At 44.8% G+C, this 18,410-nt stretch overlaps 2 protein-coding genes across 2 annotated transcripts; both read right to left on the minus strand.

Annotated features, from left to right (window-relative positions):
- Window positions 1-705: 705 nt before the first annotated feature.
- Window positions 706-5,725, minus strand: LOC310839434 (CMRF35-like molecule 7). The gene is made up of 4 exons (XM_083728079.1): window positions 5,486-5,725; window positions 4,218-4,550; window positions 1,622-1,691; window positions 706-968 (listed from the first exon to the last, which is right to left on the minus strand). The coding sequence occupies exons 1-4, from the start codon at window positions 5,532-5,534 to the stop codon at window positions 827-829; spliced, it is 594 nt and encodes a 197-aa protein (XP_083584205.1). The 5' UTR covers window positions 5,535-5,725; the 3' UTR covers window positions 706-826.
- Window positions 5,726-7,623: 1,898 nt separating this feature from the next.
- On the minus strand, window positions 7,624-15,847 carry LOC310839436 (CMRF35-like molecule 5). Its single transcript, XM_083728083.1, has 4 exons — window positions 15,354-15,847; window positions 13,282-13,605; window positions 11,185-11,236; window positions 7,624-8,813 (listed from the first exon to the last, which is right to left on the minus strand). The coding sequence occupies exons 1-4, from the start codon at window positions 15,427-15,429 to the stop codon at window positions 8,711-8,713; spliced, it is 555 nt and encodes a 184-aa protein (XP_083584209.1). The 5' UTR covers window positions 15,430-15,847; the 3' UTR covers window positions 7,624-8,710.
- Between the last annotated feature and the right edge of the window lie 2,563 nt (window positions 15,848-18,410).

The following is an 18,410-nucleotide window of genomic DNA, read 5'->3' on the forward strand; positions in this document are numbered from 1 at the left end:
ATGTTTACTTGTTTATTTTACAAAAAAAAAAGTCTTGTTGATTGTAAGAAAATCTAAGTGGTTTTCCAAAATATAAAACAGAACATTTAAGTTATTAATAAAACCTAGTAAAAAAGAACTTTTCCAAACTCCCTTCTTACTGTACCCAAACCTTGTTTTAAACTGCCACTTTGCCTCAGTGTCGACCCCTGTTCTCTGCCCAAACTTCTGCCATGGTTTGCAATTCCCACTTTTTAAAAAATAAGCACCCTAGTCACAGGGAATAATGTCCTGAGGGGAACTTTGAGTATCTTGAAAGAAAGCGCAGAAGGAGAAAAAGGTACTATACTGAAGTGTTGGTGTCAGTTGCCAACTTTATTATTTTAAGTTTGAGGGACAGAGAAACTGAAAAGAAAATTGGTTTGCCGAGTGATGGCAATATGATGTTCAGCTCTCTCTCTCTCTCTCTCTTTTTAAGGAACTTTGTTGACATTTGCCATCCCTGCAAATGATGTCAAATGTTGGCTTCAAAATAAACATATCAAGGTCAAATTCCCATGGAGATTGCAACTTCCCACAAGTAATTCTCACTTCTTATATTGGTCTCAGGTAATTTGCCAGAAAATATTTCCCTCAACAGTTTCCAATAAACATTTCAATAAGTCACACTTGCCTATGAAAAGTAGCTCTCTGAATCTTGCTGCAGATGGACTATCCAAGTTACTTTTTGGGGGAAGATGAAGCCAGTTGGTACGCAAATAGTTTAATGTCAACTAGAGTTACAAAACAGTGTTAGCTAAAACACAATATATTATGTAAAGAAACTTAACAACAGTTACATTGGTCGCTATGGGATTTCTGTCCAGCATTTTCTTGCCACATGGCAGCTGAAGATCTCTTCTAATTGTCTTCTATGCATCCAGATAATTGCAATGCCCAGACCCAGGAGGATAAGGGTTTTCAAGGTGAAAAGCACATAAATCAGGTATCTGCATCAAAGAAACAGAATTAATATTATTATTATTTATTATTATTCCCTGCCCACCTGATGGGGAAAGTTCTGGTACTCATCACTTGAATGTCCAAGCCATGATGCCTGTGCCAGCCACTGAGATGGGTTGTCAGGTGTTACTGCTGGCAGACACAGCATGCCAATAGCAGATAGCAGGCCTTGCTGGCCTTACCTTTGGTCATGGCACCATACAGAGTCTGCCAGCCAATGCACTTAGCACTCCAACTCACAGCTCATTTTTCCATTTGGCAATGAATTTTTAAAGAGATCCTGGACTCAGCTATACAGCTGCAAATAAAACGTTTTAATGTGTTGTGATTTGCCATATACAAATGTGACACTAGATGGCGAGAGTAAGCTATGCAAAATTCAATTTATTTTTCAAAATGTTTTTTTTTTTAAAAAGCATTTTCACAGCGTTTTTTAATATGTATGTAGATTAAACCCTTGTTCCCATTGCATTTGACATCTCAACCATGGGAGGTTAGTTTCAGAGATATTGCCCGGAGGTGGGTTGTACTTGCAGGGTGAAGAGAAAAAGAGAAAAGAGACATTAAAAGCTTTTAGAGGTTGCTGAGCCCACATATCAATGATCTCACGTGTTTACACAGAGGGAATCTCAAGACTTACGTGTTGTCAGTAGTGTTTAGGGAGAGATCAAGGTCTGGCTGGTTGCTAATTGCTGTTGTTTCTTCTGGATCTGAGGAGGGGACCAGAGAGGGCGAGAAATGGACAGTATCAGCAGCAGTTGTGGAAGAGACACTGAAGAGACCGAGAACTTCAGAAAATGTGAAGAGAGAACTGGCGAATAAGTTCATGCTCCCAAATGCACGAGGGCAGCTTCAGTAAACAAGCTGTGATCTGCTTTTAATAAATTTGCCACAGAAGTTTATGCAGCCAATGCCACGGCAGGGCATTGGCTAGGCCCATCTGGATCCACCCAGACCTGCTGGTTCTGAGCACACTCAGCTCTCCTGCAGCCCTCCAAACAGCCCCACAACACCTAGGAACATGGGAGAGTTGGTGGAAGCAGTATCTGATGTCTGTCTCTGGAGTCATTCCTGCGACCAGCATCCCTGTGGGCTTGTTCTGTGGTGTTTGGAACGGTATGTTTGTGTTTTTTGGCTGCTCATGGCCTCAGCTCTGCTTCTGGTGATATGTATCTTGTACTGGAAGAAGCAAAGATCACCAATGTCAAAGCCATGATTCTTCAACATCAGCTTTGTTGGACTGGTCATGTTGTGCAGATGCCTGATGATCGTCTTCCAAAGCAAATTCTCTATTCCAAACTTAAAAAATGGAAAGCTTAATGCTGGTGGTCAACAAAAGAGGTTTAAAGACTCTCTCAAGGCAAATCTTTAAAAATGTAGTATAAACACTGACAACTGGGAAACACTGGCCTGCGAACGCTCCAGTTGGAGAACAGCCTTTACCAAAGGTGTCATAGGCTTTGAAGATGCTCAAATTCAGGACGAAAGGGAGAAATGTGCTAAGAGGAAACCCTCACCGTGATCAACTCCTGCCCAGAAACCTTTGTCCCCACTGTGGAAGGACGTGTGGATCCAGAATTGGCCTCCACAGTCACTCACGGACTCACTGTTAAAACCGTGTTTATGGAAGACAATCTTACTTGGCTACAAGTGATCGCCAAAGAAGAAGAATTTGGGGTGCTTGTGGGGTGTGTAATGTGGGTGTGCTGCAAGGCATGGGGTGTTCTGGGTATGTTCAACCCACACTTGTTGTAAAGAAAGTACACAGCTGAACCGACATTGCTGAACAAAAACAAGAAGGTGAGAACATATTTGTGAGAGGCTAGTGATGAAGCACACCTCAGGAGAAACAAAATGTCTGCTGCAGTGCGACAGAGATTTTATGAGGTTTGTTGGGATCACACAGTTTAGTTCGGTTTTGTCTTTTAAATATATTTGGTTTGGACTTTTCAGTTGCCTCAATACATGGCAAGCAGGGCCAGTCTAGGGTGTCTTGCCACTTGAGGCAAAAGGCCTCATTGCCTCCCCCCTCCAACCACCATTCTTTCCAGATCCGGGCCCCTGCCGTGATGCCTTAGCTGCACCCCTATCCCGGGTGTAGTGAGGATGCTGTGGCAGCAATGTGAGCATAGCATGGGCAGGGAGGGTGCAATAGTAGAGGAGGCAGTGAGTTCCTCAAGCCTGGATCTGGCACCTGAGGTGATGGCCTCACCTTGCCCACATAGGCAGGCTGGCCCTGTACCCCATAGTTCGGTTCAGAGGCACCCTTAGAACAAGCCGGTGACATGAAACAACTTCTTGGGCAGGTAATTCAAGTGGGAGATCTGTTTCCCTGCCTCCAAGCACAACATTTCCTCCCAAGTTGACACTTTTACTTGGGATTGGAGAAATCCAAAACCTGACATGGGTTTCCTCATGGGCTAATATGGGGCTACTGCAAAGTCAACCTGAGGATCTGCTGCATTGCAGGCATGTCCTTTGGGATTTTGAACTCTATCCCAGTCTATTCAGGCAACCGTGCTTGCAGGGGAATCTGTGGCAGGAGACAATTCTGCAAACATAGGTTTCCCTAATGTCAATTTTACATCTGCATCATGAAGCCACAAAAAGCAAGCCTTGTTTCATTTACTATTATTTACCTGCTTAACGGGCAATATAATATCCTTTTGGAAAGAGAAAAATTATCAAATTATTCACTTCCTATCTGTTTTTTAAAGTATAGAAGTAGCACCTCTCCTTATCTTTGCAAGTCTTTGCACACTTACCTGAGAGTAAGCCCCTTTTGGGTTAATGTGCATAAGGAAAAGGTAAAGGGACTCCTGACCATTAGGTCCAGTCGTGGCCGACTCTGGGTTGCCGCGCTCATCTCGCTTTATTGGCCAAGGGAGCCAGCGTACAGCTTCTGGGTCATGTGGCCAGCATGATTAAGCTGCTTCTGGCAAACCAGATTAGCACACGGAAACACCGTTTACCTTCCCACCAGAGCGGTACCTATTGATCTTCTTGCACTTTGACATGCTTTCGAACTGCTAGGTTGGCAGGAGCAGGGACCGAGCAACAGGAGCTAACCCCATCACGGGGATTCGAACCGCTGACCTTCTGATCGGCAAGTCCTAGGCTCTGTCGTTTAACCCACAGCGCCACCCGGTCATGCTTATTCCCTCTCTGATGTTTTCTTCCCCTTTTAGCTGTATTTGGCTTTCGATTTGCCTGTAGAGCTTGGAAACAGGACTCACCTGGGAGAACAGTAATATGTATACGGAATCCAAGATCATAGCCTCTTTTCTTTATGCCACACCAGTAAATCCCAGCATCTTGCTGTGTGAGGCTGTCCATTCTGACTGTGAATTCCAAATCAGTATGATTGTCCTTGATAGACATTCTGCCAGCTTTCACTTCTTCTTCAGATCCTGTAGTCTGAACAACTACACTACATTTGTTCCATGAGCTTCCTTTGCACCAATATTTTTTATATGTCTGATACCAATATTCATATCTGCACATCACAGAAAGAGACTTGCCTAGAAATCCACCCAGTGCTTCAGGACCAATCAGAACAGACATGCAACCTGGAAAACAGAATGAACCTGGAATGAGGCACCACCTCTCCAACTAATATCCCTCTCGTATAGCAGAAAAAATATTAAATTACACATCCCTGTATCCGGATGAGAACTGTGGCCTTGGCACTAAGGATGCATAGGTAGAGATTTCTTAATGGCTGTTTGTGTGCCCAGTACCCAGAGAAGAAAAGAGATAATGTTAATAATGTTGTTGCTCAGATGGGACAGGTAGTGTTCAATCAGTTCTGCATGGGGTTGCACACCCTCTGAAGGATAATTTTGGGAGTATTCCCTTGAATCCATTCCTGTCACTGGAAGCCAGGACTGCCATCATTTTTCATTGAAAAAGCTTTTTAATTTTTATTAAAGTACAGGCAACCACCGATTTTTGCATTCTGGGTCATCATGCACGATGGTAGGGCATTCATCAGCTTGTTCCCTCGCATTATACCCTGTTCCACCAACCATGCCGTCCCATTTCCAGCCACTTCTGTGTAGCTGCGATTTGGGTCCAATTGTTGCGTGTAAATTGGTTGTTGCCTGTATACCAGACAGCCATAAAGAAAATTAGAAAGCATAATGTGGAGGCAACAGCTAAGGCAGAGTAGGCAGATACAGTGGTACCTTGGGTTACAGATGCTTCAGGTTACAGATGCTTCAGGTTACAGACTCCACTAACCCAGAAATAGTACCTCGAGTTAAGAACTTTGCTTCATGATGAGAACAGAAATCGTGCAGCGGCAGCGGGAGGCCCCATTAGCTAAAGTGGTATCTCAGGTTAAGAACAGTTTCAGGTTAAGGAATCTGGCAGCGTGCATAGACTGGAGCTACAAGGAAGCCATGCCTTCCCCTGCCTCTGATCCCACCTCTTATTGCCATACACAGCTCACGTCCCTTTATGGAGTCTTGCTTCACAACGACCACCTTTCTCTCTTCCTTACCTGGAAGCAGCCCCCAGATCAGGAGCGTCAAAGTCCTCCAGAGCCTCATGGTCCTGCTGTTTTCTCTGTTCAAGCCAGAGGGAGCTGGAGAGTAGCCAAAGTCTCCCAGGAAGCTCGTGGTGGAGGAAGAGGGGCACCACAATGTGTTGGAATCCAACTGCTGGAATAATCTCTGGCTAAATGAAGCGGATCATGAGGCAGAGCTTCGAAAAGTGGAAATAGGAAGGCTTCTATGTTGTATGTTTGATGTGCAAGACTGTGGTTAGTGTAGTTCTGCTTTTATGGCATGCGCAGGCGGAATGGGGAAAGGAAGAGCAGCTTCGATGGATTGGGTCAAGTGTCCGTCAAGCTCTCTTTCCAAGAGTGGCCAATCAGATGCCTCTGGAAAGTTCAAAAGTTAGCATGTTTCTAATAATACCAGATGCTCCGCCTGGTTAGATGGTACTGAATCAGGAGCAGGCAGCCAGATGCCTCTTCACAAGGAGGAATGGAAGTAATATTCGTTGTTCAGCATCAGGTACTCAGGGATATACTGCCACTGTATAGGGAGGTTCCATTTTTACTACAATAGTTAATAGGTATTGAGGAGGCTTATTCTACATTAACATATCTTATCCTTTAAAAAAACCCACACATGTTCTAGCCTGATCACCTTGAATTGCCCTTTGAATCATAGGGGGAAGTAGGATCATGACAGTTTCTACAGAATATTACAACATGTCATAAGTCCCAGTGGAGGTCTGAAAAGTCCTTGTTTCCAACTACAGTGGTACCTTGGGTTACAGACGCTTCAGGTTACAGACTCCGCTAACCCAGAAATATTATCTCAGGTTAAGAACTTTGCTTCAGAATGAGAACAGAAATCGTGTGGTGGCGGTGCGTTGGCAGTGGGAAGGTACCATTAGCTAAAGTGGTACCTCAGGTTAAGAACAGTTTCAGGTTAAGAACAGACCTCCAGAACGAATTAAGTTCTTAACCCGAGGTACCACTGTAAAGGAAAGCTCTGTTAGCTCTTTCCACTGTTATACAGCTCTTACAGTCTGAAAGTTCTTCCTGGTGTTTAGACAGAATCTCCTTTTCTGTAGGATGAAGCCATTGGTTCGAGTCCTATCCTATGGAGCAGGAGAAAACAAGCTTGCTCCATCTTCCATGTGACAGCCCTTTAGATATTTGAAGATGGCTATCATATCTCCTCTCAGTCTCCTCTTTTCTAGGCTAAACATAACCAGCTCCTTTAAATGCTCGTTGGAAGGCTTGGTTTCCAGACTCTTGATCGTTTTGGTTGCCCTCCTCTGCACCCATTCCAGCTTATCAATATCCTTCTTAAATTGTGGCATCCAGAACTGGACACAGTACTCCAGGGGTGGAGTAGATGTGCCATTGGTCTGATCCTAGTAGGGTTTTACTTTTGTTCATGTGTCCTCATGACACCCTCACATATTCTTTCCAACTATGAGGGGGTTCTCTGAACTCCCCTCTTGCTTATCTTCTCCAGGGTTGTGATGACAGCTGAGGAAATGTACCTCCTCCTTTTTGCCAACACAGCTCACTGCCCAATCTGATCAAGGCACATCACCCCACTGGGAATAACTGCAAATGTGCATAGAAGGACTATAATCATCACAGCATTTTATATAGAAGAAGAAGAGAAGAGTTTGGATTTGATATCCCGCTTTATCACTACCCGAAGGAGTCTCAAAGCGGCTAACATTCTCCTTTTCCCTTCCTCCCCCACAACAAACACTCTGTGAGGTGAGTGAGGCTGAGGGACTTCACAGAAGTGTGACTAGCCCAAGGTCACCCAGCAGCTGCATGTGGAGGAGCGGAGATGCGAACCCTGTTCACCAGATTACGAGTCTACCGCTCTTTACCACTACACCACACTGGCTCTCGCCAGTATATGTAGCAATAACAGTTTTTTATATATGCATTGGGGAGATGTGGCCACAGCAGTGGAATACTAGAAGGAGGAGGCATGCGTCTAACAGTATCGAGTGCTAGGTGGTGGGTGCCCAGTGGCAGTGAGAAGTTAGGGGTCACAGGGGATGGCAATTGGGTTTTTGTCTCTAGCAGCAGAACATCACACTCTGGCCTTGAACTGGATGATTATAAACACCCCATAAGCAAATCACAAGAACTTGCAGGCTGAATGTTTATTTATTTATTTCACACACACACACACACACACACACACACACACGTTTGATTGTGAGAAAACCTAAGTGGTTTTTGAAAATATAAAATAAAACATTAAAATTATCAAGAAAACCCAATTAAAAACAACCTTTCTAAACTCCCTTCTCTCTGTACAGTGGTACCTCGGGTTACATACACTTCAGATTACAGACTCCGCTAACCCAGAAATAGTACCTCGGGTTAAGAACTTTGCTTCAGGATGAGAACAGAAATCGTGCAGCGGTGGCACAGCAGCAGTGGGAGACCCCATTAGCTAAAGTGGTGCTTCAGGTTAAGAACAGTTTCAGGTTAAAAACGGACCTCCGGAACGAATTAAGTATGAAACTGTACTCAAACCTTGTTTTAACCTGCCACTTCCCCTCAGTGTCTTCCTCTGTTCACTCTACATAAACCTCTGCCATTCCTTATAATTGCCACTCTCTCCCTCTCAGTATGCCTCCATCCCTGCTTTGCTCAAACTTCTGCCATTGATTTAAAGCATAATTTTTCCTCTCTCCCTTCTCATTCCCATTCCACGGCCACTGTTGCTGTGTAACCTGCCTTCATTTTGCTCTCTTCCTCCACCCTGGTTTTGTGAAAAGCCAGGATTGTGATATAGTATTACAAATCCTCCAATGGATTTTTTATTATATAGAGAAACTACGATAATATAAATGCCACCAGCACGCACACTCAAACAAACAAACAAACAAACAAACAAACAAACAAACACATGTAATAAAATTTCCAAGTGAAACTGATAAAATGAAATGATTGTCAGCAAATGGGGTCCGGGGAATCAAGACACTGACTGATCTCTGTTTCAGAGTAGACAAATTCACAGTGACTTTGAGGCTGGATGACTTTTTTGGATCCTGGTACTTGCAGATGCAGAAGTTGAGGACACAGCAGAATGACAACGGAAGAAGCTGAGAAAAATGCCTTCTTGCATAGTTTGTTTCCTCTTTTCTTGTTGGGTTGAGTCATTGTCCAGATAGGAAATGGTGATAGTTCTCACAGTGGTCCTTCTGACGTCACCTCCTCAGAGGGCTATGTCTTCTTACTGCGCACCCAGATAATTGCAAGGATCATACCCAGGAAGATGGGGACTTTCAAGGCAATTGAAACCAGGAAGGACATGTAGACCAGGTATCTGCATTGGAGAAACAGAATATTATCCTCACTGGAGTAGATCGCGATGCAATAACCCCCCATTCTCTCACAAGAAGCTTTGTGGCTCTGAAAAGCATATACCAAGATCCCAGAAGCTACAAAGCATGGCTTACTGAGTTGGGGGCTTATTGTACAAACTCTGTCCCTTACTTTATGCCAGGGGTAAGCAACCTAAGGCCCAGCGGCCGGATGTGGCTCAATCGCCTTCTCAATCTGGCCTGCGGACTGTCCGGGAATCAGCATGTTTTTACATGAGTAAAATGTGTCCTTTTATTTAAAATGCATCTCTGGGTTATTTGTGGGGTCTGCCTGGTGTTTTTACATGAGTAGAATGTGTCCTTTTATTTAAAATGCATCTCTGGGTTATTTTGGTGGCATAGGAATTTGTTCATTTCCCAAAAAAAATATAGTCCGGCCCACCACATGGTCTGAGGGATGGTGGACCGGCCCACAGCTGAAAAAGGTTGCTGACCTCTGCTTTATGCCTTCAAGATCCACACAGAGTAAGGATTGATGATCATTAGCAATAAAAAGGTATCTGTGCAGAATGACAATCAGGGGACTGACTGATGACTGGCCACCACTAGTCTCCCTTGACCGACAGAACCCAAATAATCTAAAGAAGCCTCCTGGAGGCTAAGAAATTCCACCTTCCTGTCCCTCATCTCATTTTACAATTTTTATCATGGTTTCCTGAGAAACCCATTTTAACTAGTCCAAAATAGAGTGACCCTTCTCCTGGAGAAGATGCACTGGGGCTATTTCAGGGTCCTGACTACTCTGGAAAACAAAAACGAGCATGGCTTGTAGGGAAGGAAATAAGGAGAAGGTGAGGCAAGGAAGGACTATAAATAAAGCCTAAGTGGAGCATCACTGTGGGTAGAGCATCATGAAGTAGAGTGCTATGGAAGTTTTTGTTTTTATTCAGAGTTTTCAACAAAAAACAAACTAATCTAAAGAAGATAAATAGGAAAGAAGGAAGAATATGCCAAAGGAATTAAAACATTAGCCGGATGATACAAACCTGTGCAGTAAGAAATAATCAAATAGGAAGATAAGAGAAAATTTGCGTGTCATCCAAAATATTCAAAACATGTGCTCTAAGTTCCTGGGGTATCTTAAGCTGCATGAATTAATTATCATGTCATAATATGGAGTCCCAGGCAGTGGAGCATTTCCAGCCACACAGATTTATTTTTCAGCTAGGTGCTATTTTGCTGACAAGGACTGAACTCTGAATTTCTCAGGAAATGCAAGAAGGAATAACTTGACCTAATTAACCTGGTCTATTAGCAACATGTGAGGTATACCTGATTTAAATGAGTAGGTTGAATAAAGAAATCCTTTTAGTTAATTATAAGTTGTTCACTGCACAAGAACAATTCGCTCTAATCTTAGGTTTCTCTTAGGTGTCTCCCATTTACCTGAAGCAGGATGCGGGTGGCGCTGTGGGTTAAACCACAGAGCCTAGGACTTGCTGATCAAAAGGTTGGCGGTTTGAATCCCCACAACAGGGTGAGCTCCCGTTGCTCGGTCCCTGCTCCTGCTAACCTAGCAGTTCGAAAGCACGTCAAAGTGCAAGCAAATAAATAGGTACCGCTCCGGCAGGAAGGTAAACTGCGTTTCCATGCGCTGCTCTAGTTCGCCAGAAGCAGCTTAGTCATGCTGGCCACATGACCCGGAAGCTGTACACCGGCTCCCTTGGCGAATAAAGCGAGATGAGCGCCACAACCCCAAAGTCGGTTATGACTGGACCTAATGGTCAGGGGTCCCTTTATCTTTAAGTTGTTCAGTGCACAAGAACAGTTCGCCCTAATCTTAGGTTTCTCTTAGGTGTCTCCCATTTACCTGAAGAGACTCAGTAAAAACTGCATGAAGGTGGGAAAGATTTCAGATAGGAAAATGTTTTGTTTTTCTTTGGATATGTCAGCTTGTTGTGTGTGTGTGTTACACTAAATTAACTATTTTAAGATTTACCACCTTGTACCAATTTGTTAGCAGGGGCTCCACAACCTGCATGTGTAAGCACAAAGGTGTGTGTGTGTGTGTGTGTGTGTGTAGTAGCAGGAGATTGCAGACATTCAATTGCAGTCTTTAAACTGGAGATCTTTATTCCTGTCCGCATCTGTATTGGGTTTGCTTTTTACATATAGAATTGTTCTTTATTGTTTTTATTGCTGATGTTTTTACTGTGAAATTGCGTTCAGATATTTTTGGGGAAGAGGTTCATAAATGGAATCTCATTCACGAATAAATAAATGATTCTGTTCCTCTGGGAAGCAGAACACATAGACAAGTCAGAAGGGAGAGAGTGGCTCAAACCAGACATGCTGTGAAGGAAGTTCACGCACCTGATAGAACTGATATCCTTGTGAAAGGCGTCTTCTGGTCCTCTGGTAGTTTCTAATATAGAAAGAAGAAGAATGGAAGACAAGGGTGTGAAATTGGGCTGCTCCACAGTAAGTCTGTGCATGATATAAACCTGATCTCAGCCTGAATAGATGAATCTTGCTGTCACTCAAATCAATGGATTAAGTTTCCCTCTACATTCAGTCTTTCCAGAACAATCCATTCTCCAATCTCTATCTTGCATGGCCTACAGCAGGGGTCGGCAAGGTTTACCTCACCTGAGCCAGTTCACTCCAGTGGAGATCCCTCTGTGGGCTGGATCGTGCATGGGCTTGTGATTTCTGGCATCTGCGTCTGCGCAGACGCAATTTCCGATGCCGTGGAAGTGAGTCCCCGAGCTGCACTGTGACGGTTTAGCTCAGCGCACAGGGACTTGCTGAGGGGGCGGCTCAGTTTGGGGGCGGCTTGTGGGCTGGTTAAACGACCCCATGGGCTGCTTGTGACCCATGGATCTTAGGTTGCTGACCCTTGGGCTATAGTTTATACAGGAGTGGCCAACGCATATAGGATTTGACTGAAGCCAACATGACTCCTACTTAAGGAAGCTGTAGACAATGAACATGTGTTCGATCAGGTGAAAAACAATATAAGGAAGGTATTAACTGGAAAAAAGAGAGCTTTAATGGGACGAAGATACGATACTGCCTGGGTCACTCATATTCATAGTTGTCAACTTACAGATTTGAAAATAAGGGACCAGCAGCCTCGAAAATAAGCGGTGGTTCCCACAGCGCAGCAACCCGGCAAAGGGGATGCAGCAAGGAAAACCACCGTCACCTCTCTGCTGGGAAGCACTGAGCAAAGGCAAGTTCCCAGGCAATGCGGCCGATTTTATCGGCACAAGGCATGCAAGCTCCACCCCCCAGTTGTTCTTAGACTCCTTATTGGGTAAGCAACGCAGCCAAGCAACACAGTTGGAGCCTCCCTGGCCAGCAGGGAGGGAGAGGAGCTGCTTCCTTTGAAACCTGGGAAATTTAAGGGACACCATCAATAAGGGACAGCAGCAGGACACAGCGCTGAGATAAGGGACTTTCCTGCCAAATAAGGGATGGTTGACAGCTATGCTCATATTCTCCAGAAATTTTGAGCATGAAGGCAAACATAAAAAAGCAGAAGCTACAAAGGAAATTGGATGGAGGTATGGGAAGAGACTCTTAGTAACACTTTCATTTCCAATTTAGAAACAATCCTTTAGACTTTCAGTTTTTAAAAAAGAATGAGGAAAGGAAAAACACAGAATCTTGTGACCTGTTTTGATGGTGACATTTGGCTTAATACAACTTTAGGCGAAGCCTAATATTTCCATATGTTCTGAAGTTGCATTAAACGGTTGGGTCCCTTGGACAGCCCTAATGCTCCCATCATGCATGGGTCCCCTGATGTTGTTGGACAATGACCCTCATCATCTCCAGCCAGGTCAAGGATTGGAGCACTGTAGTCCATCCATCTCTGGGGACTGAGAACCAAGGAAGGCTGCTGGAGAACAATCAAACCAATTGAATGAAACCAATTGAATGTTAGGGCTGGAGAAGGCTGTCCTACAGCAATTATTGATTATTATTATTATTATTATTATTAACAACAACAACAACAACAATAACAACAACAATTTATTTATACCCAACCCATCTGGCTGCGTTTCCCCAGCCACTCTGGGCGGCTTCCAACAAAATATTAAAATACAATAGTCCGTCAAACATTAAAAGCTTCCCTAAACAGGGCTGCCTTCAGATGTCTTCTAAAAGTCTGGTAGTTGTTTATCTCTTTGACATCTAGTGGGATGGTGTTCCACAAGGCAGGTGCCACTACCGAGAAGGCCCTCTGCCTGGTTTCCCTGTAACTTGGCTTCTTGCAGCGAGGGAACTGCCAGAAGGCCCTCGGCACTGGACCTCAGTGTCTGGGCAGAATGATGGGGGTGGAGACGCTCCTTCAGTCCAATGGGGAAAAGCAGTCCTCTCCTTCTCTCTATTCTCACCATCACTTCAGCTGTGATTCAGCTTCCTGGGCTAAAATCAGAGCAGGGGGACTCATTAACCTACCTGTCACATTGACTGGAACCATCAGATCCGAACCTCCCTGCACAATCATGCCACATTTGTACATGCCGGTATCACTGTTGGTCAGCTCATCAATCGTCACTGTGAACTGGTTTAATGAATGGTTGTCTCTGATGGAGACTCTGCCTTTCCTCACTGGCGCTTCTGAACCTGAAGTCTCGACAATTTTGTCACATGATGTTCTGCTCATTTCTTTGCACCAGTATTTTGGGTTTCCCTTATACCGTTCATCGTATCTGCATTCCACAGACGCCAATCCTCCCAGGATTGCATGCATCTTGAGGATGGTCAAGTCAGAGAAACATCCTGAAGAACAAAAAGAAGCAGGCTAGGTTACAATCTTTCTTCTCCCCAGCAACTCTGTGTGTGTGTGTGTGTGTCTAAATTCCAAAGCTGGTCAGGGTGGGGAGGCCCAGTGCAGAGGCTTTATCATCACCCCCTCCTTTTTCCTAAATTCCATTGTTATCTTCTCATACACCTCTAATTTTGACATAGTCACATTTACTTGGCTGAACGATAGCCTCCCACCAAAGGTCTGTGCATAGGGCCCCACAGACCATAAAGCTGCCTATTTTCATTAAGATTAGTTAAAGGTAAAGGGACCCCTCACCATTAGGTCCAGTCGTAGCCGACTCTGGGGTTCCGGTGCTCATCTTGCTTTATTGGCCGAGGGAGCCAGTGTACAGCTTCTGGGTCATGTGGCCAGCATGACTAAGCCGCTTCTGGCGAACCAGAGCAGCGCACGGAAACGCTGTTTACCTTCCCGCCGGAGCGGTACCTATTTATCTACTTGCACTTTGACTTGCTTTCGAACTGCTAGGTTGGCAGGAGTTGGGACCGAGCAACGGGAACTCACCCTGTCGCGGGGATTCGAACCACCGACCTTCTGATCAGCAAGACCTAGGCTCTGTGGTTTAACTCACAGCGCCACCCGCGTCCCAGTAAGATTAGTTAGGTATGGCTTAATTGTGACTGTCCAAGCTTCTCCCATCCTCTCGGCATCCACCCCATTCCCACTTCTAATATGAAAGCCTATCAGTTGGCACCAGAGTCTACAGCAGGGGTAAGCAAACTTTTTCAGCAGGGGGCCAGTCCACTGTCCCTCAAACCTTGTGGGGGGACGGACTAAATTTTTGGGGGGGAAATGAATGAATGGACAAGCCCTGGTGGCTACTTACCTGTGTCTTGCGAGCGGCAGGGGCTGGCGGAAGCGGAATGATGAGCCACGCACGAAAGGGCTCCGGAGAGGGGCTGGCAGCAACCACTGGTGGAGGAAGAGTAGTGCAGGGGGAGCGCTTCGCACCCGGCAGTGCGATCCCAGTGTGGTGCTATTGCGGCCGCTCTCCGCCCCCCGGTGCCGGAGCATGAAGCTCCGCCACTGGCAGCAACAAACCCCGAATTCAGCCAGCTTACAATGGTGGCTGCTCAAGCGCTCACTCATGCTGCTGCTGCCGGCACCAACAAAGCCCTTCCCCTTCCTCTCTGCTCTAGGCAGGGCGGGGAGAAGCCAGGAGGAGGGAGGGAGGAGGCGCCACCGCGGTGTGAGGGAGAGGAAGGGGAAATGGTGCAGCGCGAACGATCAGATCCACGCTGAACCACACGGCAATTCCCAGACCATGTGCGGGCCGGGTCCAGAAAGCAACTGGGCCAGATTCGGCCCAGTGCCTTAGTTTGCTGACCCATGGTCTACAGTGTTGTCCTGCAATAACAGACAGCGTTCATTATGAAAGCTGTACAGTGGTACCTCGGGTTAAGAACTTAATTTGTTCTGGAGGTTCGTTCTTAACCTGAAACTGTTCTTAACCTGAAGCACCACTTTAGCTAATGGGGCCTCCCGCTGCCGCTGCACGATTTCTGTTCTCATCCTGAAGCAAAGTTCTTAACCCAAGGTACTATTTCTGGGTTAGTGGAGTCTGTAACCTGAAGCATCTGTAACCTGAAGCGTTTGTCACCCGAGGTACCACTGTAATTAGTTGTAGCTAGCAACTCTCATTCACAGGCAAGCTAACCTTTGATTAAATTTGGAAGCGGTAAAATAAAAACAACCATCTTACCTGGCAGGAGGAATACCAGGCCGAGCAAGGACAGTGGCTGCATTGTCTGGTCTAGACAGCTGCTCCCTTCCCACATCTCACTTCTCTTTGGGACACTTAAAAACAATTATCTGCAAATATTGCCTGTCATGGAGGCAAACAATTTGTGCTTCTTCTTTCTTCACATTGCTTCATCACTTCCTTTGGCTTCCTCCCATGTCTTTTCCCACATTGTTGTTTTGTACAACCAGCCTATTGTAATGACAACCAGGCGGGTAGAGATAATTCTCTGTCTCAAAAAAATTTACGACAGAACATCCTAGCAATGCGAGTGAGGGGGAAGAAAAAACACATTGCCTCTGCCTAACTGCAGTTGCCTTTTCTAGGGCTAGACTGAGCAATTTCCTTAGCCTATTTTCTAGAAACAGCCCCCAATATAACTAAACCCTTTACTGTATTCTTTGAATATGCTCCACTTCAGCACAACATTGTTCTCCTTTGTCATCTTTCTTTCTTTGACATGCACATTTTCTTTCTGTCTTTTTAAAAATCTGTTTAACTTCCTGTGAGTGCCGTTTTAAGAATTACAACAACGCTCTTGCATCATCTGCATTTATATTTATTTCTCTTCTGCTGTCTGCATTTATATTTATTTCTCTTCTGCTGTCAGTATAAATACCTTTCTGGGTGCTTCCAGGTATCTGTTCATTGTGGGATCTGTGCTCCTCATACAGGCATAAAACATTCACACAACATTGTTGGTATATAAATGTCAACCATATTAATTCCCTGACTTTTTACATTATTGGGGAAATCTGATAAATTTGTTTTTGTTTTAAGCTCTGGCTTGGAAGCATTGTTCCTAACATTTAGAACTTGACATCCTCTTCTGTCTTTCCCCAGTGGGGTAGCCATTTTAGTTATTTGCAGCAAAACCAATGAAGTTGTCTTGTGACAACTTCAAAAGACTAAGGGTTGTATTCAAAGTAGTGCTAGGGAGATCATTCAGTTAGTGCAATTGTTTCTGCTTGCCTGACGAAACCACCTCCCCTCTCCTCCCACTTTATGCTGGTCTGGCGGGTTCTCCTGACCCTCTGGAGCAGTTTGGGGGAGGCTGTGAGGGAGGAAAGTGGGGGGGGGGAGACCTGCTGCACTAAAGGGCAGTGGCATAGCATGCTATACCAGCGCCCGGGCTCTTGTGGTGGGGTGGGAGGGAGGGAAATGGAGTACGCATGTGCATTCAACAGCCTAAAGGCGTCCATGTCACCCAGAGATAAGAAAAGAAGAGTTACATAGATCACATGGAGAAGTAGTTTTCAACAGAGCCCAGCGATGGAAGCGCACAGCTGTATTGAGGCAGCACCAGGCATTGAAAGTTTGCACCCCATACAATTTTGCACCTGGGGCAGCCGCCCCTGTGGCCCTCCCATGCTACGCCACTGCTAAGGGGAATCATTGCACTGGTTTCTGCTAGTGCAACGATTTAGCTTAATACGAACCTAACCAATTTACCACAGTGCAAGCTTCTGTGGACTGCAGTTCACCTCACCAGATGCATGAAGCTGCAAGAACATAGACTCAGCTGGAAGTATATATGCATATGGGAACTGTAAACAGTGAGGTCAGAAGTAAATAAGATACAGAAAGTACATATATGATAATCACACAATTCACTGTTAGTTTTTAAGGTGCCACAAGACTCTTTGTTATTCTTTTTCTCTCCCCCTCCCCTTTGTATCTGTACTAACTTTCTTACCAAACTTCCTATCTCTCTTCTATTCTTTGCAGGGCATCTTCAGACATGCTGTTCACCCATTTGTTCATGCACAAAGCTTATCTGGTACAGTGGTACCTCGGGTTACATACGCTTCATGTTACATACGCTTCAGGTTACAGACTCCGCTAACCCAGAAATAGTACCTCGGGTTAAGAACTTTGCTCAGCGGCAGTGAGAGGTACCATTAGCTAAAGTGGTACCTCAGGTTAAGAACAGTTTCAGGTTAAGAACGGACCTCCGGAACGAATTAAGTTCTTAACCCGAGGTACCACTGTAGTTAGATGATGTTCAGTCTTAACTGACTATTCTTTCTGATTGATTTACAGGGTGGTTATTACACAACAATGAGTGTTCATCCTGAGTTTACGCACACCCCTCCCTTTAATCATTTGTTCATCCCACAATTTTCAGTGTCTACAATTTACCCTTCAGTCCATGTTAACTTTGATTGCAAATCTATTATACCACCACTAGACGGCTCTGTATGCTTCTAACTACACAGGTTTAGTGCCGAGGGTGTGATTTCTGTTGACCAAGAAAGTGAAATCTGGATTTTTTAACCTTTGTGGCTATAAGAATATTCTCTTTCAGAAACATCTCTGAGCTCACCTGTCCTTTCATGTGCTACTGGAAGATCTTAAATAGGCCTCCAGATGTTGATGGACTACAACTCCCATCATCCCGGACCAGTGGCCATGCTGGCTGGTGCTGATGGGAGTTGGAGTCCAACAACCTCTGGAGGTAACTAGGTTGGCTACTCTTGGCTTAGAAGTTATGCACACATAGCTAAAAAATTTTTTTAGCAAACTTCAGCTTTTCATATGTATTGGTTCTGTTGTGTCTGAATGTCCAAATGTGTTTTTTTTCAATTATCCAACTTTCCAAAAATTCAACACTTCTTGAGATGGTTTGACCCCTTTCTGTTTTAACAATACAAATTCCACAAATATTTTCCATATTTCCTCAACATAATTTCTCTTCCACATTCCCCTTCTTACTTTAATAGCACACATCACTTTATCATTAATTGCCACACTTGCCTGTACCATTCCTCCATTTCATATTCAGCTTGCCCCTTCCACTTCCTAGCTATGATAACTCTTGCCACTGTCAACAAATGTCCAGATGTTTCTGGCTGATGTGAGTTGCAAAGTTCAAGCTCCTTCAGTGAAAAGATTTCCCCAGTCTAAAGTGGTCTTGCCTGTCTATAGCTTTGAACTACTGATACCGCGTGACATTGCAGGAATTGCACTTCTTTATTTTAGCCTCCCACACACCTCATGGCAAGTTCCCTTTTATGC

This window comes from Podarcis gaigeae (genome assembly GCF_964106915.1).
Source record: "Podarcis gaigeae genome assembly, chromosome: 2".
NCBI lineage: Eukaryota > Metazoa > Chordata > Lepidosauria > Squamata > Lacertidae > Podarcis > Podarcis gaigeae.